The sequence below is a fragment of the Vitis vinifera genome, chromosome 1 (assembly GCF_030704535.1).
Source record: "Vitis vinifera cultivar Pinot Noir 40024 chromosome 1, ASM3070453v1".
Classification (NCBI taxonomy): domain Eukaryota; kingdom Viridiplantae; phylum Streptophyta; class Magnoliopsida; order Vitales; family Vitaceae; genus Vitis; species Vitis vinifera.
Window position 1 is genome coordinate 26,483,144 of NC_081805.1, and position 26,919 is coordinate 26,510,062.

Genomic DNA, 26,919 nt, shown 5'->3' on the forward strand with positions numbered 1-26,919 from the left:
CTTTTATTCCATAAAATTTGTATAATATGGAGAATGTATCTCACAAATTATAACTCCATTAAAAATTACAATTAGATTGGTCATATTTTTATTGAATCTGAATAAATTATAAAATTACCTTTATATTTTTTACCCAACTCACAAACCTACTTTTAAGGCTTTTTTTTTTTAAGTAATATAAATTATAAACTATACCTAAATGTTTAATAAATACTTTTTATTATAATTTTATTTTTTATTTTTTTTAGAAAAAGATAAAGAAATATTGAATAACCAATTTTATTTAAAACTTAACACATCAAGGGGTATATTCTCATAGGAAACAAATATGACAATTGGAAGGAGATAACTCAAATTCGAGACCTATGATCAAACCAAACTCTAATACCATGTTCAGTAATTAATTTTCTTAAAAATTTAAATTTAGAAGATTTAGCCTTTAGATGTGTATATCACGCTCTTTAACAAGAAACACATGCGAAAAGTACGAAAAAATTTATATAAAGCTATATAATATACTTGAATATATCTAATTTATTCATACCCTTGTCATATGCTCTTTGTCAACCATCTATGATTGAGAAATTTAAGAAGATGACCTATTAGATGTTTGAATATGGTTTATGGTTAACAAATTTCATTATTTATGCTTAATATTTTAGTAATTTTTATCATATTATAGTATCATATGCAACTACATTTATCTTACATATATTTTTAAATAATTTTTAGAACAAAGAGTCAATTTATAATTATATTACATGTTATGTAATTTTATTTTGATACATATATATATATATACATCTCTCTATATATATATAGATGGAATATAAATATAAGATGATAAATTTTTTGGTTGGTTTGGTATTGTTTGCATTGTGATAAGGAGTGCAGTCAAGCTTGTTATTATTGTTATTATTATTAAAAAAAAAAAAAGTTAGGCTCTCTTGATTGGCATCAAGCATAAAAGGGAAGGATCCTCCATTCAATTCAAGTATATTTGATGTTAATATGATAGTATGAATGGATGGTGTTATATTTCATTTGCCTTCGAATGATAACGATGATCTTCGTGTTTTTAATTTAACCTTTTTGCTCACAAACAATTTAACCCACAAGATAGGCATGTTAGCTACAAAAAATAATAAGTTTTTAAATATAGAGATGGAGGATGATTCGAAAATAGTTATAAATTATTATAATAAAAAAAATAGTATTCCTAGTTCTACTATGTTATTAATAGAAGATGTTTGGAAGTTATTTCATTTATAAGAAACAAATAGAATAAAATTATTTAACAAATAAAGGTATTTTTAATTTGTAATTAATCATTTGGTAGTCAAATTTTATCTTAGGATGTTAAAAGTTTAGTTTTGAAAATTATTGTGACTCATATTTCAATCATATTTGTAGGTATTTTATTTCATAATATTCCTTCAATTTTACAATAATTGTAAATGATTTTATTATAAGAAAGCTGTAGACATTATACTTTATAACAAAATAAAAATAATTAAATAAAAAGTTGAAATATAATGGCTAAGTTATTCTTTCAATTTTACAATAATGTTTGTTATACTTTGAAAATCAATCAAGTTGATTGGATGACAAACCAATTAATAATTTAACATTACAACAAAATCTAAGGCTCCCTTGGAAAATTTAAAGAAACGTGGAGAGAATAAGATAAAATAAAATAAGTAAAAAATAATTAAAATACATTAAATCTTAATATTGTTTCTTACAAGTTTTTTTTTTTAAATTTACTTTTAACATGAAAATAAATTTTTATTTTATTTTTAAAATGACTACATTTTTAAATAATATAATTCTTTTGAATTTTCTCTCCTATTTTCTACTAACCAAACAAGAAATTTTAAACTTCTTTATTATTTTTTTCTTTTTTCTTCGAGTACTTTTCATGGTTCAAAATTATATACCATGCATAAAAATGTGTTCAAAAAGCAAGGGATTTTTTTTTTTAAGTGGTAAATATAATTTTTTATTTACAAATTTGTTCAGAAGCCCTTGGTTTATTACAAAACTATTCCCATCTCCAATGGCAGTGAGGCTGAAGCCATTGCTGCCACTCTCTGTCGTCCCTCACAATTCAAACCCCTCAAACCTCTTTTTCCCATTTTCAAAGAAATCCCATTTCCAAGCCTCTGCAGCAAAAATGGCTGCAAATGAAGTTCAGAGCAAAGCCTCTTCCAATGCCAAAATAATTGATTCTCATCTTCATGTATGGGCATCTGCTGAAGAGGTAAAACCCCACACCCAGTACTGCATAAACCACCTTTAAATTCTCAGATTCCCCAATTCAAACTATAATTTTTCTTTTTCTTTGACTTTTTGTTTTTTTTTGTTCCAAAGGCAGCAGATAAATACCCTTATTTTCCAGGCCAAGAACCCACTTTACCTGGACATCTCCAGTTCTTGCTCCAGGTATGACTCAGCCTCACTCCTATGAAAATTTGGTGGGTTGTTGAATTTCATGGAGGTAGCTTTATTACAAATCTGGGTTATCATCATTGTTTATCAAGATATTATATAATTTTGCAGTTGGTAATTGTTGCATTTCATTTTTGTATTATACTTGGATGTTAGGAACAGCTATTCAATACATCTGTTTGTAATGGGGCAGTAAGCCTCTGAAAGAGAAAAGAAAGGCTATGTTTTTCCTTTTGCTTTACTTTGCATTTGCTAAATTCCATTTTGACCTTAAGGGTTTGGTTCTAAACACAATGTAAGGGCATGTTTTGAATGCTGGAATAGAGAATTGGAAAGGGAAATCCTTTTCATTTCCCATTCATCACTGTGTTTGGATTGTTTTTGAGAAAAAGAATAAGAATAAGAATAAAAAATCCATTCTCATGGAAACCAAATCCCAACTCTATCATGGTATCGAGATTTACCTCCTTTCTTATCCCATTTCCATTCCTGTTTCAGGGTGCCAAATGCATCCTAAAGGATGGAAAAAAATTGTGATTTTGCACATGATGACGGATCTCTAACATTTCTATCAAATATAGCCACGTTGTGTCCTGCAGATAACAGTTGACAATATGTTGTTGTTGTTGTTGTTGTTTTTCTTGTTTCATTTTTTTCCTTTTCAGTGTATGGAAGAAGCACATGTAGATGGTGCGCTAATTGTGCAACCTATCAATCATAAATTTGATCATTCTTTAGTGACAAGGTTGGTTTAAGTATAATTTATTCGCATATCGGTAGCAGAATATCTAATTTCAATATTTTCACTTGTAAGAATTTGGTATGTTATGAAGTCACAAAGCCACATATAATTTATGGTACCATGGATAAAGTATATGAGAGTTTTAAATGATGCATTACTGTACAATATATAGTTTACAATACCTGGAAATTGGAGTGAACAATCAGTTTGCTTATTCGGGTGATAGGGCCCAATAATATGTTTTTCCTAAAGGCTTCTTTCGTTCATTCTAGACTCAAGTTCCAGAAACTGAGAACAAAGTTCCATCCTTATGACAGGCATGGAGTTAGCATGTTGTGTTGCTCTCATTTCCCAGTCATGATCCATCCAAAAAATGGCCTTTTGATCAAATTAGACAGACAATGAGTTGGAGGGTCACGGATGGGAGCATCATCTATTCTACCGGAGACATGTCATAGTTAATTTGTTATTTGACTGTTTCCATTTTCACGGTCTCCACTGTGTAATTTTATAAGGAATTGCCTGATGAAAATTTTTTTATTGGACAGTGTCTTAAAGAAACACCCTTCCAAGTTTGTCGGTTGTTGCCTTGCAAATCCAGCAGAAGATGGAAGCGGTGTTAAGCAGCTTGAACATCTTGTTTTGAAGGTCTTTGGAGAATATAATTCTATCATAATGAGTAGTTTCACTCAGAGGAATCATTCTGACGTAGAATCTTTTCTCATGCTAGGATGGTTATCGTGCAGTTCGCTTCAATCCATATTTATGGCCATCTGGTCAGCAGGTATCTAATTTTTTGCATGACCTGGGCTTAATTTTTTTATTCTCTGTTTTGTTTTGTTGGATGATATTTTTCAATGGCTATATCTAAGCCTCTTTTAACTAGCTAGCTCATTTCTATCAATGAAGAGGCTGCAGACATTTTCTTTTATCACCACTCCAGTCGTGAGGATGATAGACGGTGATCACTCACCTTTTGACACAAAACACCTAATCCCAGACACATAACTGACATAATTGTTAAAGCGCAACTAGGCCCAGGGTGCAACGACTTCCTAGCTATATGTCAAGACACACATGCTGTTAGAGAGGCATACCTCACCTACTTTTTTTTTATAAAAAAAACACTTCTATTTTTGAAATTTCTAACTTTATATTGAAATTTTAGGTAGTTTCATCAGTTATATTTTGGATGTTTCTTGTAAATGCTTGGAATCTTGAATTTTAGATCATATTTTATAAAATTGACATGCACCTTAGGTTGCATTTCTCTTCACTCAGACACACACTTTGGGTTGCATGTTGCGCTTAAGATTTAGAAGACTTTTGTGTCATAAGTGTGCCTTGTGTCTTTTACAACTACGGTAGCTGATTCAATGAAGAGGATATATACAGATTGGAATTACAAGTAAGTTCAAAATTGAAAATTTCCTTCCTAGGATATCAAATGGTGTTCCTAAGCTCTTTACACACATGGCAGATGCATGGATATTGAGGGAGCACATGACTACTTCCTTTGCTCACTTTCTTGAATTTCTGTCAAAAGATAAAAGTATTATAATGATTTTAATAATGTTGAAGTATTATAATGTCTAATGATCTCTGCAGATGACCAATGAAATTGGAAAGGCTATGTTCTCAAAAGCAGGGGAGCTTGGAGTGCCAGTGGCTTTCATGTGTATGAAGGTTTTTCATTCTTAACTCAGCAAACCCATCATCTTGATGCCATTCATTTATAAGTTGGTCATAAGGTGCCAAGCGTACCTGAACTGCAAACTCATTCTTCTTAGATATCATTCATACTCTATGTTCATCTGCTTAAATCGCCATGAATATTCAACAAATGGATGAATTATGAGTTCTTTTTTTTTTTTAATATATATATGTAATTTTTTAATCCCAATTGTGAAATGATTTCATATCAATGGAAGTGGTACTTTTCAGGGTCTCAATCTGCATATTTCTGAAATTGAGAAACTCTGCAAAGAGTTCCCTTCAACGGTTGTATTGCTTGACCATTTGGCTTTCTGCAAACCACCAACGTGAGCTCCACCATGCTTGGACTTTGTTACAGTGAGTCTTTCAATATCTTGCGAGGTAAAGATCATAAAAAGCTGCTCTGACACATTTCGTTTTGCAGAAATGACGAGGAAAATCAAGCCTTCTCTAATCTTTTAAAACTTTCCAGATTCCCACAGGTAAAGTATGGCAGAAATAATTTCACTAGCTTATATATATATATATATATATATATGTGCAAGTCTGGTTTGGTATTTTACCATCTTTGCCAGTTCTCTGAGAAAGCCAACGCTGTCTAGATTCTTATCTAAAATACGCCCAAGTCCAAATTCTTTACCTGACCTTATACGCATCACTGATACAAATTTTTTTGAAATCGCCCAATTGACATCTGGGGGATATTTAATGGATTCGATGAATTTTTATTGCGACAGGTTTATGTAAAATTCAGTGCCCTATTCAGGGTGTCAAGACTGCCACCTCCATACCAGGACTTAGCTCCCCTTCTTTCCCAAGTTGTTTCCAGCTTTGGTGCCAACCGTGTCATGTGGGGCAGGTGACTCGTCTTTCTTTCTTTCTACAGAAAAAGAAAAAAAGGGAAGAAAATGAAATGATGACATGTAACAGAAAAAAAACGAGCAGCTTATGTTTTGAATATTTTGTTGCAGTGACTTCCCATTTGTTGTTCCTGAATGCGGATATAAAGGAGCAAAAGAATCAGTGTCTCTCATTGCCAATGAGATACCTCTTTCATCCTCAGAGTTGGAGTGGATCATGGGTAGAACGGTTATGGAACTCTTCCAGGGACAATGGCTTCCTTCTTAGACAACCCATTTCCAACTCTTCTGCATGCTTATGAAAAGTAGGTACACTGCCAAATACTACTTGTACCGAAGATGTTTGCTTTTCTGAAGTATAAAATGGATGATATATATACTTAGCTGGCCATCTTTTGACGATGAACAGAAAGCAGAGAACACCAGTGTTGTTTCTTTTGATGATATAAGGTGAATAATGCTTGAATTTTGGCCCTGTAGAATGACTTCTGTAACATTTTTTTTATGACTAATCTGTTTGGTAAAAAAAAAGAAAAATTGATTCTCCAAGAATCTGACTCACGTTATTAGCCAAGAAGCTAATAAATATAGTTTAGAAAGTGATTTTTTTAAGAATAAGATTTTTTATTTTAAATTACCTATTATTTCTTTGAATAATTTAATAATTTAATAATTTATCAAATACTCAATTGCCTTTCAGTTTATCCTACAGTGATTCATAGCCGTGATTTATTTTTCTTTTGGCACAATTACTTTTCCTAAGTTTGCATATGAATAAACTTTCTATTTTTTGTTTATAAAATCCGAAAAAAGTAATAACCAAAAAATAGAAATAATTTTTATATAAGATATAAGAGCTTGTATTAAAAAAAAAAGTAATAATTTTAAAAATTGCTTGAATAAACTAAGATATAAAATATATGAGATACAAGACGTGCTATTTTTATATAGAAATTGATGATTTGAAAACAAAAAACAGAGATCGTATGGTTAAACCTTGTTTCATAAGCACTAGAAGAGTTCCACAGGCGAGCTCATCCTAGTTATGTTCGGTGTGTTGCCACTGATAGTTTTTCCAGACTTACATGTCCATCTGATGTGACTTTCCTGAATTTCACCATCCTCAGATGGCATTTTTTTTGTCCCCAAGGCCGAGTAGAAAACTAAAACAAGGCTGAACTACCTTCATTTTCGTTTTCATCAGCAAATTATCAGAACTCTAGAGGGGAAAAGGTGAAATACTTCCCTCTTGAGTTTGGTCCAAGACAGCAGAATCATTTCGTGATATATAGATTTAAGAGACAACAACTGGAGGAAGAGTGACAAACACGACTATATGTTTGTAAATATAATTCTATGCACTGATTAATTTTCCGATACATGATCTGTCTCTATACAACGCTTTTACCTGTCAGTCTACACCATAATCAGATTCCATTTTCAAAACTAAACCAGGCTTTCCCGATCATTAAAGGAACAAAGTAAAAGAGGAAAATGGAAGCCAAAAAGAAAAGGTTAAAAAAAATCAACGAATTTTCATCTGCAAATGCTTTACAGTGAGATTTTTTTTTTGGTAAGAAGGCTTTACATTGTCTAAGAAATTAAAATTATACAGGGTCAAGCGGGGGGCTGGGGGTGGTTTTAATCATCTATGCGTTGGATCTCACCCATCATGATGCGGTTGCTGGTTACCTTGAAACCCAGGAAGGCCGAATCAAGAGGCCTCACTTTCTTTCCTTTCTTTTTGCCACTTCGTCCCCCTTGTGCTCCATCTGTTGAGTCCGAGGCTCCTGCCGCCCCTTGGGGCTCCTGTGGTGCCGGTTTCTTGGCATTACTCTTCAGCATGTCTATGAACTTTGTTTCTGATACATCAGCTTCGCTGGAAGATGAAGTGCGCCGAAGATGGCCGTCCTTCTTGCCTGAGGCTGGAATTTCAGAACCTTGGTTCCCTGGGTTCCCACCCAAATCTCGTCTTCCCCCTGAAAGTTTGACAGGTCAAGTAAGGATCACAAACAGCAGGAAAATGTTCGGGTTAGCTTACAGAGAGGATCTTCACAGAAAGGATGGTGCAATGTGTAAATAGTGCAAGTTTGCAAACTCCAACCCATACCATAAATAAAGGCCACAGAAAGGGAGGAATAGAAAGAAGGGAAGAATGTAGGAGGCTTGTCCTAATTCTGAAAAATTCTCTCTAAAGACCCTCAACCAAGATCTTGGACCAAGTTAAATGGAGGCAAAGGTACAATCTTATAACTTCAAAGGGAGAATGCTCGTATGGACAAAAAAAAAGGTACTGCACTTTCACCATAGGAGACTCATGTGACCATCTAAGTGATGATGCTGACAATCCCACAACTTAATGTAAGGCCAAGTTAACTAAAAAATAAACTAACCACCAGTCATGCATTTAAAAAATGCACAAGTAGTAACTAACTGAAAAGGATTCCTGAAAGCAATGTAAATCCAGAGCTACATCAACAAAGAAATAGATTAAATTAAAATGCCATACCATCAGGAGGACCACCACTTGGAACAATTTTCCCTCTGAGAGCTGGATCAGATGCCAATTCGGACAATGCTTCCTGTGATGACGAAACCCTGGAGACAGGTGGACGTTGTAGCAAAAGATTATCTTGCCCTTTTGATAGGATGGTTGAAACCCTGTCAAAATGAGGTAAACAGAAATGTATAATATCTTGGTGATCACACAAATCCGTACATGTAGAAATAACTTGACATCATTTTACCACCACATTTTATGCACACCATAATGGACAAACTCATTTATCATGGGATATCCAAGTGCTCCCAATTCAGCCTCTATATGACCCATATTCTTACCATATATCATTTATAAGATACCAGCTTAGCATGGTCATCAAAATCACAAACTAATTATCTCAGAAATTAACAAGCAGCACATAATCAAAGTGTAATCCATAGAATATCTAATGTTAGTAAGAACACAATCAACATGTAGTTCTCTGAAGATTCAGTTGCTCTATAAGAAATCTAAGTGCCATCTGTCACCAATATAGAAAACCCCTCATCAAAATGCAATCACATTGGTGGGTGACTACAACAGGATTATGACTAGCCAGAGTCAATCATGAAGATCCAATAACAGTTCATTGAATGAAGGGCAACCATGTACACCTACATATATACACACAGGGCAACAGAAACAGGGGGGAAATAAAGAAATACCCTCATTAACATGCAATCATATTGGTGTGGATGCAACAGAATTGTGTCTGGCCAGAGTCAACTTATGAAGATCCAGTAACAGTTCAATGAATGAAGAATGACCATGTCTGAGTGGTTGGTCATGCAACCCAGGGTTGGCAATAATCTTGATAGCTGACTTCGAACAGAGGGCATGAAGAAAAGTTTATTTGCACTGAAATTCTAAGGCCAATCAGATAACAGAGGAGCAATGTTGATGTAATTTATGTTTATCCTGGTCCCGTTACATAATATTAGTGATTCCTTAACTGGAAACAAATTTACCAACTATTCAATCCATCTATCATAATGTTTAAGCAAGTGAAATTCTTTAGAATTGCTAAGATACTCCCTCATAGTTCCTTCTTTTAATGCAGAAGAATCCATGATAGAACAAACAGATTACATAAAAGGGGTCAATCTATGTGCCTATTATCAATAAATAAATAAAAGAGATCAATTGCTATGACTAAATCTCATATCTGGATATTTGGGTTTTTCTTCAAATTAAGGGGACAACACAATATGCAGAAAATATATTCTTACCGATCCTTAGCAATCTCTTCTGCAAATGAACCAGATATACCAATCTTGTCATCATAGAAACCAGAACCCCCACCTGGGAAAGATTTCAGAAAGCAACAATCACTCACATGAAGAAAATGGAAGGCTACTACACAGCGGATTTAAGAAAAATTACCCGCAATGCCAAGTGAAGAATGCTGGCTAATGGCATTCATTGGAACCTCTGCTTGCTCTGTCATTCCTTCTTGATTCTCAAAAATTAGCCCCTTTGTAAAACCCTCAACCTTGGAGCTACGCTTCTTTCCCTCCACGTCTGAGAACTCTCTGTCCATAAACAATGATCCAGAATAGGATCTAATGGGCAATTTTTCATTGCTTTCCAAACTGCTACCCTGTCCATCAGCTAAATTAACATGAGATTGCCCAACCAAATTAGAACCATAAGATCCTGCTGCAAACGAGTTGTTTAGACCTGTTCCTCGGTCTGGGATAAGACTGAATGGATGTTCTGAAGAGCTTGACCCAGAAAAGTGAGCAGAAGGTTCCCTTCTTTCATAAGAAACTTCATTGCTTGTGTCCGCTGACTCAGTAGACTGATGGTTCCAGTTCTTATGGAGCAGTTCCATGAGTAAGCGTTTTGATTTGTCATCATTGATTCCAACAGACATCCATGAATTAGGATCTTCAGAATTCTTTTTAACTTCCAACTCCCTTCTCTGTCGCTCAGCATTAAGCTGCAGATGTTGAACCTGGGATTGCATCCAATCATTTGCCAAATGTCCATTGCTCTCAGACCAATGGCCTTCAGTTGCATCCAAATGTGAACCATGAAATTGGTTAGGAACTAGAGGGTGCTGAGGGTGACGAGGATGTGAACCAGATGAGAATGGATCTAATTGACCACCAGAGTGCATATGTGAGCTAGGATCCGGCAGATCTAAACCTTGAGGATGAGCCATAGCATTCACAACATCCAGGTTCATCCCTGGAGCACCAGTAGGCATAGACATTGACCGCTCAAAGGCCAGCGAGCCAGGCTCATAGGCCCCCCGCTGAAGTCGCTCTTGTATTGAAAGATTCCGCTCAAGGTGACTCAATTGCTCTTCATGCAAAGGTGCCCTCTGCTGTTGCTGATAAAAATCTAATGGGCTAAACCCAGCGGTCTGAACTCGATGAGTACCAGCAGGAGACCTGAGAAAATGTGCAGTTTCATCAAATGGCCAGGCAGCAGTACCCATGTGCCTTTCTTCTTCCATTTCCATACGCTGCCTCAATCCCATTGACAATTGCCTTGCTCGGAGCTGCTCTTGGTGGGAAATCTGGTGTTCCAAAGAACGCATCTGTGATTGCTTTGCATGTGAAATGAGTTCAAATATATCACGTTGATGCTCATCTTGTGGTGTTTGAGCAAATTTTGTTTGAATAAGTTGATCTAGAGATGGATCAACATGCCTCGAAGGATGGTGGGAACGCTGTTGTATCTCATGTAGAATGTGCTGCTTTAGTAAAACCTGATCAAGACCATTGTTGGTTCTGACAGGATCCATAGGGAACTGCCTAAGGCCAGGATCGTGCATTTGACCATGCATCAACTGTTCAAGAAGTGCTTGTCGAGCTTGCGCCTGCTTTTGCTCCTGCAATAACATTTGCTTTTGATGAAACTGTTGTTGCAATTGATGATCTTGTTGTAGCTGAAGCTGCCGTTGTTGAAGCTGAAGTGCCATCAAGTGCTCCAGATCAGGCACTGGTTGATTGGCCAAGCGCTGGTGGTGCATGTGATTCCGACTAGCCACTTGTTCCAGAAGAGATTCATTCAAGTGGGCATGAGAAGATAACAGATTTTGCTGTTGCAACTGCCTCTGTTGGAGCTGTTGTTGAAATTGTTGGCGCATAAGCTGCTCAGCTAAATCAAAACGGTTGGAGTCTTGTTCAATGTGGGACAAATGGCGAGTAGCTGTAGCATCTTGATATGAGTTGGGGTTGGAAAGTATATTTCTTCGATAAACATCAGAGAATGCCTCTGCATCAGGGGTTGAACCAGCCATTGCACCAAGGGGACCAAGCCTTCCAATGCTGGAAGACAGATTTGATGGCTGGGCATGCGTTGGATGAGCACCTTCAAGCTCAGACCACAACAAGCCAAATTGGTGCAACTTATTGTCATTCTGATTTGCCATAACGGGTTCTGTCAATTCATTTGGAAGAGAAGAGTAAGTAATAGGATTTGCCAAAGGATCTTGAGTGCTTCTAGAAGGTTTCCCAATTGGATAACCACCACCACCACTGCCAGGTCGTCCTGGAAACACAATTTCTGGAGAAAACAAAATACATATATATGTTAAGACAGGAAATAGTTAGAACCCAATGATAGAAAAAATAAAAACAGCAACTAACCTTCATCTTGTGGAGAAAAGTCATGAAAGCTTTGACCATCAGAATATGACAGTTGCAATGGACCTTCACGCTCAGATTTTCTTTGCTGGAAGTTCTGAGATGAGAGACCGTCAAACTCAGACAGTGACCAGTGATGATCATTTAATGCAGTTGTGTCTGCAATGTCAGGAACAGGAACAGGACCAGGAGCAGGTGAACTTGCCTCCAAGTTTGCTCCCAAAATGCCAGCGTGTTCTAGCTCAGAACTTGCATCAGTGCTATTGGCCCCATCTTTAGTTTTCAGGTGTGGCATGATCTCACCCAAATCTTGAAAAGGTATTCCTTCTGGAGCATCAGACAATCGGACAGGTAAATCTATTCCAAAGAAACCTTGTTTGAACCAAGATATGATGTCAACCCCAAGAAATGGTCCCTGTATTTCCCCTTGAGGATCCAGGTAGTGCAAACTAAAATCCTCAGGTGGGATACCCCTTCCCAAAAGATTGGTCCCACCGGTGCTGTTCAAGTGCTGCATATTGCTACTTAGACTATGCTTGGGGGAGGGCAAAGCAAATATAGAATTTGAAATATCAGGAAGCCCACAACCAATATCAAAAGAAGCAGCAGAGGTAATGTTGTCAAGCTTATCATGTTTGGTAAAATCAGAGTTGGCCAAATGCTCATTTTCAACAGCTTTGAGCTGAGAAGCAGTTCTGTTGGCACCACTCATCTCTGAGACACCACACAAACTGCTGCCTTTTGAAACTGTCGATATCATATCATCCATTCCAGCAACACTGTATTTTCCTTCCCCTTGATTAGCATCCATCTCTGAGACAAGCACATGTAGAATTTTTCAGAAATAGAATGATGTAAATGCGGAATTCCTATCAACAACTTGATAAAATTTTGGTTTTGAAGGGCTAAGAAACTATCAATCACCATCTATCATGTTCTTCGTCATGTTGTAATTAAAGGAGATGCCACTGTCATCATCTTGGTATGCACCATCATTTACACCTTCAGGAAAGGTATCAGCAATCTCTTTGGTTGTAATTGAAGGGAGTATACCCTGTTTTTCCTTGGGGGATTCCAGATCTTCAATGCCTAGACAAGGAACAGCTAGGAAGATTCAGAAAAACAATTGCTTGTTACATCAACAAAGATTGAAGTGATTGATTTTGAATTACCTGTAACATTTTCAGTTGTTCTCCCCTTTCTAAATGAATTGTATACCACCCCACTACTTGTGATTTTTCCTTTCCATATATCACGAAGGATAACCTGTAAGCATAACATAGCACCATGGCAAGGCAGAAAAAATAGGTCAATTACAAATATAATTCACGGAACACACAAATATAGTACAAGAAATGAGTATATTCATTTTGGGAAACATACTTAAAATATATATTATATATATATTCATTTTGGGAAACCCAATTATGGAGCTTACCTCTTCTTCTGCATCAGGGGCGACAAAAGCTAATGGTTCAATAAAGTCTCCTAGTGTTATATGAGGTGTTTCCTCCATATTTTCAGGCATGGTAGCAAAAGATGGATCAAGTTTTTTTCGACGATATATGTCAAGAAGTTTTCCCCTTGGGTAGCAAAGAGTATCATCCAAGAGATTCAGTTTCCCAGTAACATTTCCATTCCTCTCAAATTGAGCACCGCCAATGGGGCCAGCAGATGAAGACCTTAAAACTGGTGTGCTACCAAGAGCGGTTGACCTTCCACGTCCAATAGCAAATCCCACATGTGAACCCTCCAAACGTGCTCTCTCAATACCAAATCCAGGTGCAGCCCGGTAGGAAGTTGGCCCACCAGAATGAAGCTCCATCCTGTGACGTGGTCTCCATTTATCTCGAGAATCTGAATCACGCTCAGGAGCCGGGCGGTTGCTACCTACAAAAGATTGGTTGTCACTATGAGCATCTTCCTTATCTACATCTGGCCTTTTCTCAGTTCGGGATTCCTTCTCTCTTTCTTCAGGACCCCACCTAGATGACCACTTACTATCACGCCGTGTTTCATGGACAGAATTACGGTTACTACCATCATGCCACCTCTCAGATGTGGGCAAAGCTCGACTGTCAATGGATTCCCGGATTGACACAGTGTCAACACGTCGATCCACCTTCCTGAGATTTCTTCTACCACCAAGTAAGCCTGTTTCTCTTTCCTCTTCACGCCAGCGGCGGTTACTTTCAGTGTCAGTAGCAATCTTCCTCCAATCTTTTTTGTCCTCAGATGCATCTAAACGCCAACCCTCCTTCTGATTGGGATCGGTGGAATTTCCGAGAGCTGCAGAATTTGGTGCACGCGTTTCCTTCCCATCCATAAAAGAAAAGCAAAAAGGTGATTCATTGCAATCTAATTATATAAGAGTGAGATTTTTACACATAGAAGTTGAAAATATAAAAAGATAAATGTTAAAATCAGGCTAGATATGCTAGAGGACAAACTCAACCTATCCAGAGAGGGAAAGAGAATATTGGCAAGGAAAAGCTATGACAGACGTGATTTGAATGCTGTAATATGTAGCTTCTTTCCAGCAGGAGTTGGCAGATAAAAGGGAGTTCCGGTAAAGAAAGGAAGGAATAGCATCAAATAAGGAATGGCCTACTTTCACAGGTAGGCAGGCTGGATATGATAGAAGTCAATTCAGCAGATTTCAAATTGAAGACATTAAGCCTTTCAAGATATCACTCAGGTGGATTAAGAAGCAATCTATTGTTAGCATGATTCCACCCAGCCTAACCTATTGCTAGCTTTACATAGCATAAATAACTTTCAAGTACATGGTACATACATAACATAATCATACTTCAATTTGATTTAAACTAAGTTGATGTTTTCACATTGGTTTTGAAATACTACATTGTTGAATGAAACTTTAGGAATTCAAAATATCATGCAACAGTTAAAATATCAACTTAGAGCAAACATGTTAGAAGAATATCTTTAAATTTTAGAGGAACTGTAAGGCTCATGCATGATTAATCAACCCATAATAATTCAAAAGCAAGAAAGAAAATATAAGCAAGATCCTAATACAACTAGAAAGGAGAAATGACAAAACAGGAAACAACATAAAAGTTTACAAAGAAGGCTCACACTGTTATTATTTTCCAAATATTGTTTCATTTGTCATGCAAAAAGAGAAGTTTTATCCACAGGATGACAAAATAGGCGTTATATAACAACTGTTTAAACAGTCATGTAAAATTGCATTTAAGTTTTGCCTTGTCTGTTTCAACGTAGGAATGAAATAAATAAAAACATCTAAACATACTTTAAAAAACAGTATTATGTTCCCAAGTCAAACCATGACGTACCATCTTAGTCTCGTTTGGTTTGGAATAAAGCCATTGAGGAGACAAAGGTATGCTGCTTTCTGATGCCAGTTGATCTGATGTAATTTACAAGACAAAATGAAAGCAAGAGAAAAAATGTAAGACTAGATCGTTTCATTGTTTGACAACAAAAATGGATGCTACAAAACTGAAGAACACCAAAGCTACCTTTTGACTCATCAGCTAACCCCATAAGCGCCTTTTCATCGTCGTTTCCTCCAGAGGCTACCACTGACATCATATGAATGCAATAGGAAAAAAATATAGATTTAATTTATAATTTCATTAACAATGCACAAGCAGAAGCAAACAATCAAACGATAAATCCAAAAGAGAAGTCATTTCAGCACCTCTAACCCCCAAAAATGAAAAAATTCATATTCATGGATTATTCGTCAATATATTGATATACAAATAATTCAACTACTCAATCCACAGCATCAGGAGGCACCTATGCTACACAGATCCAGGAATAAGTGGCAGGTGCAGGCATGTGCCCAAGTGTTGGATTGGTTGAAACACCCAATCTTTGGATAAAAGGATATGGAAAAGTTGTTAACGTGGCCAAAAACTAGATAAAGATATTTCCATTGAAAAATATTCTAAATAAAGGATTGATTTGCAATAAAACAATTAATTACTTTATCTAAAATATAGAAGCTAAAGGACCTATTTCCAAAATCCCTTGTTATAAGATAACATTTTAAAGGAAACTCCTTCAGCGTATGTGAAAAAACAAGATTCAACGGCTATGACCTCCCGGCATTCCTTCAAGGATTTGTTCCACTTCCAAGCAGCCCTGTGAAACCTTCCTGCTGAGTTAAAAATTTTGCAAAGATATGCATTTGTTTTTTATCCACTCTTCTTTCCCTTTTTGTTATATTTTTCCTCTATTTATCTTCTTCTCAATCTCCCTCCATAGAGTTCACCATCATAGAACTCAAAAGTTACTGAATTACACTTACTTGTTGGACACTATACTTCAACTCCACCCTTCCAAAAAGGAACACTTTCTCCAACCAACTATTCTGTATAGCCAAGTCCATAGCTATATCTCCACGTGTACTCATGTCATGTTCAACTAGGTACTAACAGGTGAAGTGCCAAATCCAAGTATCCAATGATGGTTTAATCCATGATCTCAACCAGGGTGTTAAAGAAAATGGGAACCAATGCCAAAATTAATGGTAAAGAAAAAGGTTTTATGATTTCATAAAACGTGTCAATCTCAAATCTTCAACATCATTTCCGATATGATGATTGTCATTTACTGCAATACCAGATTGAGCAAAATGTGCAATTTGATTTCCAATAGAACATCCAAAACATGCTGAGTAAGCAGACTAATCAATTTAATTGGACAATATGAATGAAAAGAAAGCCAACTCCCACTTGAATTACCCAATCAACTGGCCATGAGAATTGTATTCACGTTTTTTGACACGAGAAGTGACACAGAAAATGGCGCTATCTACACATGCATTCACACCCCCACAAGTAAGGAACTTAGCAGATCACTTTTCTTGAATGGTTTTGGAGGAACTGATAAAGTAAAAGACTAAACTAAACACCAAATCCCAGCTCCTGGCACTGAGGTAGAAAGAAAATATCAAGTTATTGCATACCATAAGTTTATAAGTAATTTTTAATTGGAACTCCATATATCTCTCTGAACAATACATGAAACTCCTTAATTTTCCAAAATATTTCATGACATGCCATTGTGTTTAGCAGAACAGTAATTTGGAGAAGCAGTTTAGAAAACTTATCACACTCCTAATTTAGTAATCCAACGATATTCAATAGTAATTTACATTAATTAGTAAATTCCCATAATAGCCATCAACACAATTCAAATTCTCTTGCGCGCGAAAACATCTCAGGACATGCATCTATAAATTCTCATGAGCGCGAAAATATCTATAGTAGAATGCTCTGCAAACAGAAATAGTTCATATCCACTCATTAATCTTCACCAAAATACCAGGGCATCACTTCCCACAAAGTAGCAAGGCATTCTTGCCAAATCAATCCAAAGAAAATTTGCCATTGCATCCCAAATAAACTATCTTCAGCAAAACATCAAAAGTTTTATCAAAAGTGACACCATAGATAAAAAATAAATGAAAAGCATGAAGCAGATGCAGATTTATTTTCAATAAATCTAAAGAAAATAACATAATTCTTAAAAATTAACTTAATACTCGGTTTCCGAGAAAACGAAGGAAAATAAACTAAAAACTTGAAGTCTTCTACAAGATGGTAAAATCCCATGCTTTCTTCGCTTCCTCTCCTAATTTCCAGAGCTATACACTAAAATCCAACAACCAAAATAAAATCGCGGCGTACACTAGCCAACACAATCTCATACTCCAAAACCATACCAGAAAGCAGCCTGATCTGAAGCCTCAATGGAAATTAAACATTAAATGCAAGAAACAAACATCCACAGATGCTCAAAAAACCCCAGAATTCAAACCGAAAACAACAATTCTAATACATAACAATCAAATCCATCGAAACACCAAATCGCACCAAAACAACCAGAGTTGCACAAGACTCTGAAGTTACCTGTAGCGGTCCAAAACTGATCGGAGGGCTTGGTAGAGATGAGATCGTCGGGCAGATCGAGCTTGCTTTCGGCCATCGGGAGTGGCGAAGCAGCGAGAGAAGATCGAAAGAGAGAGGGAAGGAGCGAAGAAGAGTAGTGGTTGGAGGGTCTTCGATGAGACCGAAGCTTTAGAGATTAGAGAAATGGAGATGGAGAGAGTAACAGAGACAGATTCTAGGGTTTTGAAAAGCGTTTTGGTAGAAGTAGAACACTTGTGAAAGAGGCCAAGGGAGCGAGAGCAAGAGAGAGAAATAAAGAGAGAGCTAGAGAGCAAACGAGAGCGAGAAAGGGGTGAGGGTTTGTTTGGGTGGTCAGAACAGCCAAATCAGCTAATCAAGTTCTATGAATTAAAAAATAAATAAATAAATATTAGAAAAACACAATTAATATAGAAAAAATATTTGTATGAAATTACCATTCTACCCTTTCAGATTCAAATCATAAAAGCTGTGTTTGGAAACTAATTAGGGCAAACTCTTAACTAGGGTTTTTGAAATCTTTTTTAGAACACATCTATTATCTCCCTAAGTATTCTCAATAATAACTAAAAATGTGGAAAATATTTTTAAAAAAAATTATATTGTTCGCAAATATATTTAACTGAAAATATGGAAAATATTTTTAAAAAATTATATTATATATAAATATATTAGACCTTTATACAGAATATAACCAAAAAATTGTTCATAAATTTAAAAACATATAGAAAAATTAACCCCAAATTTTATAAATTATTTTTATCTTCACCCATTTAAAAATATTTTAAAATACATTCACTTTTTCATAACTTTTATTTCCTAAAATGACATTTTTACTTATCAAGTTAATAACACCTATTGATATTTTTTTTTACATTGAGAATTGATTTGAAATAAATAAAATAATAAATTTTAAAAATTAAAAATATAACTAAATTTATAATATACTTATTTAGTTATTTATAAGATATTTTTATCAAATTAAAATGATAAATTAATTTTTTAATAATTTTATATAATATTATTAAGTAAAAAGTATTTCATGAAGGAATTATTTGACTTATGAAAAAATATATATATATTTTGAAATTAATGAAAATAAATTTGATTTTTAATGTTCGAGTTTTTTTTTTAATCTATTTTTTAAAATTACTGAGTCAAAATCCAATTTGGCCTTTGGGTTTGGTTTCCAAAATTATTTTTCAAATTATTTCATGATAAAGCTCGATTTTCAAGGTAAATCAAAGCTACAGAATCCTTATTTTATGGATTTTTTTAATTTTTAATTTTTTGACTTGTCGTCTTTTTTGGGAAAAAAATGAGAAGATAATAATTGTTTTTAAGAAAGTTATGGCTACATGTAATTGGTCAAGTCAAGATATGAATAACTTGGATTAGAATTACTAAACTCGCTTGTCGTTATTATACCAAAATCATTGTGATGTAATACTTTGACTTTTGTGGTAATACTTTGACTTGTGTATATACGTAAGACCAGAGAAATAATTTAATGAAATTATATAAGAAAAATATTTATTTATTTTTGGACCCAATTTAGCATTGCTTCTGCTTAAAGCATTTTTATTAAAAATATTTTCTTATGTAATATTTATGTGAAAAATGCTTTTATAAGAATCTAGAAAAGTGATTTTAATAATATTTTTGATAATATATCGTATAAGTATAAAAACATTTTTAATAATAATAAATTACTAAAAATAACATTTATTAAAAAAAAATATTATAATAAATAAATAAAACTTTTATTACAATACATATATAATGGAAGTGAAAGAAGAAGAGGAGAGTGAAAGGGGAGAGGATAGTGAGAAATGGTATTTTAAAAATATATGAAAATTTTTGAAGTGTATTTTTAAAAAAACATATCCCAAATATTTTCCTAAAAAATATTTCAAGTGTTTTTTAAAATTTTTAAAAGTGCTTTTCAAAATATTGTCAAACACTTATTTTTACCTTTAAAACATTTTAAAATGTTTTTAAGACTAGAAATGCTTTTAAAAAACATTCTCAAACGGAATCTTGTAACTCGTTTGATAGTGATTCGAATAAACATTTTTAATATTTATAATATTTGAAATTTTTTATCATTTAAATATTAAAAATATTTTATAAAATCACTCTCAAACGTATTCTTAATGTTATTAATTTATTTTAACTAAATTATAGAGTTTATTTTTAATATAAATAGACCTTAATATAGAAATTTATATATATAGACATATTATTTGTTTAAATATCCTCAAAATGACCCCTTCTTGTACCGAGAATGGATAAGATGGATTACGATATTTATTTTAATTTATTACAGGTCTCTATATTTAGCATTAGATTTTATCGTGGGGTATTAGAAGCATGACGTAACTTACATGGACTTTATTCACGGAAAATATAATTGGATAGGCTTGGCACCTTATCTCTAGGTTTAGACATATGATCCTCTGCTTAGAAATGATTTTAGTTAAAAAGTTTTTGTTTATAATGATTTTGTTATCGGTTTTTTTTTTCAGAAACTACTAGTGACAGTTTGGATATAGTTTCTATTTTTTTTTTATTTTTAAAATAAAAAAATAACAATAACTTTTAAATAAGATACAAGAAATTTCAGAATGTGTTTAGAAGTTATTTTAAAAAAATATTTTTAATTTTTTTAATATTTGTAAGAAAACATTTATTTGAATGTTGTCAAAACACTTTTAAAATTTGTTTAATAGTAATTTTAAAAAATGTTTCTAACCTCTCTTTACGCTTGAAATTTTTTATTAAAATAGTTGTTTTCAAGTGTTATAAATATTAGAAATAATTTTGAAAATTACTATCAAATGAATTCTTAAAAGATTTCTTAAAGTGATTTTTAATTTATAAAGTTAAAAAAATATGTTTTTTAAAATGCTTTTGATAACATCATATGATTCAAAATTCAAATTTTGAGTTGAGAAGAAATATATATCAAATACTAATTTAAAAATAGATTTAAAAAAGTAGTTTTTAAAACTCAAATGCTAATTTTTGCAAGGAAAACACTTAGAAACATTATAAAGTAATAGTAACCATTCCAAAATTACTCTCAAATAAATTTATATCAAAGATTATATATCTTAATTTCCAGTTTTTGACTATTTGTTGTCATATTTTTAACCCCTAATGTTTTTGCAAATCTGGACCTTTTGGCTAATTCTAAAATTTTTTGAGGTTTGGGATGTGTTTTGAACTTCTTAAATGTACCAAATATTTTTTATTTTGCTAAAAAAACCCTTATCCAAGCTTGTTGAATAAATTGGTTATTCTAAATATTTTGCTATATCCTATTTTTCACCCTTAAAATATTTGTGTAAATGGATCATAGTTCTTGGGTTTTTAATTAATTTTTATATTTTTATATATTTTAGACTTCTTAAATAAGTTTGGGAGCTTTGGCATCACTCAAAAATCTTTTATTAAATTTGTGAATTAAACAACCTCTGCATATCTGTTGTATTGACCTAATTTGGAGTAGAGAGATGTTCTTTGAAATCTAATATATTTTGTGCATGTTTAGGCCTTTTGGCTTTTGAAGTGTGATCTAACATCTTATATATGCCATACAATATTTTTATTTAAATTTTATATCTATCTCTAACTATTTTAAATAAATTTATTTTGTAAATGCTTGTTTGTAGTCCTATTTTTGTACCTTTTGTATAATTTGTTCATTCAACCCTTTTGGGCAAGCATTTAGTCTTTTTTGGCTCGTCTATTGCATTCTAGACATCTTTTGCATGTTAAACAAGCCCTCCCTTGTAGCTTAGATCCCATTTAACTATTTTATTTTGATTTATTTTGTAACTACATGTTTGTCGCCCTATTTTACATTGCATATTTGTGTAACATAACTTTTTCTTGATACTATCTTTAATCCTTAATTTGAATTATATATGCCTCTTTACTTGTACTAGATTACTTCTTTACTTGTATATTAATCATTTCTTTCTTATGCAAGCACGCTCCATTGTTTTTGCCTTTTTAAGGTACGTTTTCTCCTTTTATTGATTTGTTTAATCCCTTTGATACATATACAATGTTTTTTTAGTATTCTTCACTTTCCCTAGTTGATAATTTTCTATCCTTGTCTTTTTATATCAATTGTTTATTAGTCAATTATTTTAGCTTTCGTCATTTGTTTAGTAAAAACTTCTTTAGGGTTGAGATGATGCTATCCTATAGTACATTCCCAATAAATATAATAACATTTGAATCTAAAATTGGTTTTCATAGATTTTTTTTTCTTTTGTAAAAGAGTTACCTGGGGTTTTATTTATTATTTTATTTTTCTTTTAAAAATAAACAAAAAAAATGTAATTCTAACTTTTTCAAGAATCCGTTTTTTACAATAAAAAACCGGTCTTGTTGTCGAATGGAGATGCATGTAAAAAATGTGGGTCCATGGTAGAGTTACTATAAACTATTTTGTTTAATTCTTTTTTTCTATTATATTTTGTAAAATATTTTTAAAATATATTTTATTATTTCAAGTATTTTTTAACTAATATATATATGCCATTCAATCTCTTAAAATTCTTTAATTTTATATATATTTGCTACAAAAAATAGAAAAAAAAAGTAAAATGTTTGACATCATTACCTTATTTCAACTGTATATTGGTTAAATAATTTTATTAAAATTGTTTTTTTGTTGTCTTAAAAAATATTAATTTAAAAGTTCAAAATCTTGTTTAGAAGTAATTATTTAACTTATATGCGTAACCATTTCAAGTTTTATAATAATTTTATAATATTAATATTTTCCCCTAAAAAGTTTAGTTTCCATTTTATTGAATAAAAATTAAAACAAAAAGGTTCCACCACAGGAATGTGTTCCATGATGGGCACAAATAGTGAAATTATTTAGAGGGGCAAAAATGGGAGAGAAAATGGTATATAGTGTAATGGAAAACAATCTTTCCATTCCAACATAAAATTAAGGGTTCAAAATCCTTATTGCAATTTTTTTTTAGAGGGGCACGTGCCGCTATTAGGCTCCCTGTGCCGCCATACCTTAACATATTTTTACTTTTGGAATATTACTTCAAATTCCTTTTATTTATTTAATTATTCTATATAAAGATTAAATAATATAAACATATATACGTTTCATAATCATTTTAATCATATTTTAATTTTTTTTTGTATTTTTCATGATAAAACCAGAAATGAGAAAATCATTTTTCTTAAACTATATTTGATTTTTAAAAAATACTAAGAAAATAAAAAATAATAATAAGAAAAATGGTTTTTTTCATATTTGATTGTATCATAGAAAAAAAAAAAAAAAAACGTAATTGAAATTTGTCAAAAATTTATATATCTATATATATATATATATAAATTATTTAATCTTTATATGATAAAGAGAAATATATGAAATGAGTTTGAAGAATGTATAAAAATAATTTATTTAAAGGGTGTTTGATAAAATTTAATACTTATTATTTAATGACTTAAATTACTTTAAATTAAATTATAGTTAAAACTTATTATTTAATTTTTTATTTAAGTATTAAGGTTGTTCAATAAAATTAATTTAAAACTAATTTTAAATCATCAAATTGACATATATATTCTTATAAATCATAATTATGATAAAAGATGTTAAATAATAATAAAAGTTATGAAATAATAAAAAAATCATAAAAACAACTAGAAGAAATGGGTAAAAAGATAAAATAAATATTGAATTTAAGAATAAATAAATTATTTTTAACTTTAAGTTATTTTACAAAATATATTTAATAACTTAAATTAATTTAATAACTTAAATTAATTAAATTATTTTAAATTATTAAATTAATTTATCAAATCGGTTAGTTTAAACCTATCTTTTTTTATTTATTTTATTTATTTTTCCTCTTTATTTTCATTCTACCCTCGAAATTTAGAAAAGTCAAAAAATATTTTTTTATTTCATTGAAAATTTTAATTAATAAAAATATTTTTAAACATAATAATTAATCACACGATTACTTCCACCATCCAAACATATCTTAAAGTACATTTCTATCTCATATATTTCTTTGTATATTGAGGTAGTGAAGGTCATAGCTAATGATTAAACTACAACCATAGAAATATCCCTCTAAAACCTAAAAAATCAAAGACAGTTTTTTTGAAATAAAACTTTCAAAAACGTTTAAATAGAACCTTCATTCGTGATCTTTTTCTCGATTTATTCATATCTAGAAGATGTAAAGACTAATCTGACCTCAAAATAGATTTTTATTTAATTAATTTTTAGAAATGTCATAATTATTCTTATTTGGGATAAAAATGTCTAAAATTAATTTACACAATAAATAGGGAATTAAATGTAATCCAAACATGGCTTTTACAACACCAACAGATCAAATAAGCCAAAAGATATTACATTTCCCTTTCATCAAAATAGAGACGAAACTTTATCACGCAACACTTTGAGATAAATGCAAAAACAAAAAAATTCATCTGTGTCCGGAAAGTGGCAGAACTCACAATTTTTTTCCACATTTCTTAGCATCCGGCGATGCTTCTTGCCCAGCTGCTGCTTGCCGCTTTTTTTTCCTCAACTTCTCACACATGATGGATCTCTCCAAGTGCTCAACTCTCTGCGAAAGCGAGCTTAGCAGCCGAGTCTGCGCTTCGTTCTTCTCAAAGAGCTTCGTCATCAGACACATCAGTTTCGCATTCTCCTCCATTATCTTCTCCAGAAGTTCTCCATTACTTTGGTCCTCTTTCCCGTGTTCTTGGTTTCCTTCAACTCCTGCGCATTCATTCACACGCGGATTTGAACTGGGATCTTCAACAATTTCTTTCGGAGCATAAGCTTCTTCGTTTGCGTTGATTTCAGAATCCACTCCAACTTCTGTAACATCCATATCCTCTTTAATTTCATCAATAACTTCAGCAACATCGACGTCCTCCTTGATTTCATGAACAGAGTCGTCACAGCTGTCCGGAGAAGATCTGGGTAGTGCCTTAGAATCGTCTGGATCTTCAACAGTTTCTTTCGGAGTTGAAACGTCTTTGTTTGCGTTGATTTCAGAATCTACTCCAATTTCAGTAACATCCATCTCCTCCTTGCTTTCATCAGCAGAGTCGACACAGCAGTCCAGGGTAGATTCGGACATTACCTTAGAATCACCTGAATCGATCACATGCTCTACCGGATTTTGCAATTGTAGGGCTCCATCAACATTGCAATCATCAGAAACAACAGCGGGATCGGGCGCTGTTTCTAAGGCTCCATTTGCAGAGTATTCACAAATTGAATCTTTAATTTCCAGGGTTTCATCAGCGGCGCTATCACAATCAACAGATAATTCTTGGATTCCATCAACAGCTTCAGATCTACTGCCATCGATCAGCTCTGAAGATGGATCACTAGTCTCCGTATGTGTCTCCGAGTCTACGGTTTGATCAGAAGCAGCAATTGCATCAACCTTCTCCTGCAGCGCAATCGCACGCCTAATCACCGCCTTTCTGCAATCCCTAACCCCAGAGTCCACGCCACGAACAGAATCCAACCGCAAAAGCAGAGACATCAGCGTCTCGTTCACCTTCAACCGCTCCTTCGAATCTCTCCGAATCATATCAACAATCTCTTCCCTTGATATCCTCCGCTCGACCTCGTCAATCTCCCTCTTAACAGCCACAATCCTCTTCATGTTCTTCCTCACTAAGAAACCCCGAAACACCTTTTGGATCTTCACCGCAGACGCCGACCTGGTCCGCTCCGATCCGACGAAGTGAACCGGAATCGACACCACTTTGGGAGACGGAACGGGCATTTGACGGTGAACCGGTACTTGTCTCGTCGCGGGGTAGCGGCGAGTGCGAGATGGGAGATTCCACTGGCTTCCGAAAACTGGACTATCCATAATCGAACCGAAAAATCGAGAAAATTAGATATGAAAGAATTCGTAAGTATCGCTTTCACTCGTTGAAATATTTGAGATCCTGCTTGCTGTGAAGACGTGGCTTTCGGGTTAGTTCTTATAGAGGGAGTTTCGGCTACTCTCAGAAGTTATGAGAAGTTTCTTTTAAGTTCCAGAAGTTTCAGGAGATATTTTTGAAGACGATGCATTATATAGGTTTATCTTCTTCCAGAAAATCCTCGACTCTTCTATTTTACATAAAGAACCCTCTAGGAGACTAGGTGTAACCATATCGGGCCCGAAAGAAGTTTGGCCGGGTCAGGCCCAAATTCCGTCTAATTTCTAACTTATTAATGATATAATTTATACTGATTTAAAAATTAACGAGATGCAATAAGGATACTTCGCTTTATTTCTAAAATAAAATTATAAATATATCCGTCCTAATTTAGAACTTGATGTGCTTTATTTTGCCTTCTTTTTTTAAGTGTGTTTTTTTTTTTTTTTTTTTTTTTTATCAAAAATAAATTGGAATTGGATAAGAGGTTTTTATTTTTGCCAGAAAGGTTTTTAAATTTTTTTCTTTTTCTTTTTAACTTATTCAGGCTATGCTTGAGTCTAAGACCCACTAAATAAAGGTTTCATAATGGTTTAAGTTATAATTCGAATATATTAGATGATTTAATTTAAATCCAATAGAACTTTTGCATGTGTTTGTACAATCTTCATTAATTCTCAAGTTAGGCTTAAAATGAGATTTTTTAACCCAATCAATTTAAGTTGGGCTTGACCTAGGTTTTGTGACAAAGTTTAACCTAAACTCAATAATATTTATTTTATTTAAAATTTTTAAGAAAAATATTAAATAATACTTTTTTTTTTCTAAAAAAATATAAATTTATTTTTATTTTTTATTATATTGCAATTCTATACCATTTATAACTTAAATTTTTGTATAAATATAAAAAAGAATTTTTTAAAAACATACAACTCAATTAAGCCAAATTTAAAATGGTGTTTGCTTTTTGGTTGAATAGAAAAAACTCAAATATTTAGTTTTTTTTATTAGTTAAAAGTAATATATTGATATCATTTAATATAATTAAAGTGAACTTATCTTTAATTTTTTCTATTCAGTAAAAAAACAAATACCACCTAAATTTCAATTTAATTCA

The 26,919-nt window shown here is 33.0% G+C and overlaps 3 protein-coding genes across 3 annotated transcripts; 1 reads left to right on the forward strand and 2 right to left on the reverse strand.

Moving 5' to 3' along the window:
• The first annotated feature begins 2,023 nt into the window (after positions 1 to 2,023).
• Positions 2,024 to 6,244, forward strand: LOC100255676 (uncharacterized). Its single transcript, XM_002266373.5, has 10 exons — positions 2,024 to 2,263; positions 2,374 to 2,445; positions 3,117 to 3,196; positions 3,742 to 3,841; positions 3,924 to 3,977; positions 4,802 to 4,879; positions 5,138 to 5,235; positions 5,334 to 5,391; positions 5,647 to 5,768; positions 5,881 to 6,244. The coding sequence occupies exons 1-10, from the start codon at positions 2,060 to 2,062 to the stop codon at positions 6,035 to 6,037; spliced, it is 1,023 nt and encodes a 340-aa protein (XP_002266409.2). The 5' UTR covers positions 2,024 to 2,059; the 3' UTR covers positions 6,038 to 6,244.
• An 862-nt stretch (positions 6,245 to 7,106) lies between these two features.
• On the reverse strand, positions 7,107 to 18,193 carry LOC100254102 (uncharacterized). Its single transcript, XM_010658657.3, has 11 exons — positions 17,823 to 18,193; positions 15,420 to 15,482; positions 15,234 to 15,307; positions 13,349 to 14,224; positions 13,083 to 13,176; positions 12,835 to 12,999; positions 11,914 to 12,723; positions 9,695 to 11,830; positions 9,541 to 9,613; positions 8,279 to 8,430; positions 7,107 to 7,748 (listed from the first exon to the last, which is right to left on the reverse strand). The coding sequence occupies exons 1-11, from the start codon at positions 17,896 to 17,898 to the stop codon at positions 7,411 to 7,413; spliced, it is 4,857 nt and encodes a 1,618-aa protein (XP_010656959.1). The 5' UTR covers positions 17,899 to 18,193; the 3' UTR covers positions 7,107 to 7,410.
• A 6,165-nt stretch (positions 18,194 to 24,358) lies between these two features.
• On the reverse strand, positions 24,359 to 25,747 carry LOC100260747 (Bcl-2-associated athanogene-like protein). The gene is given in 1 exon segment (NM_001281136.1): positions 24,359 to 25,747. A coding segment is annotated over 1 exon segment (1,389 nt).
• Positions 25,748 to 26,919: the final 1,172 nt, after the last annotated feature.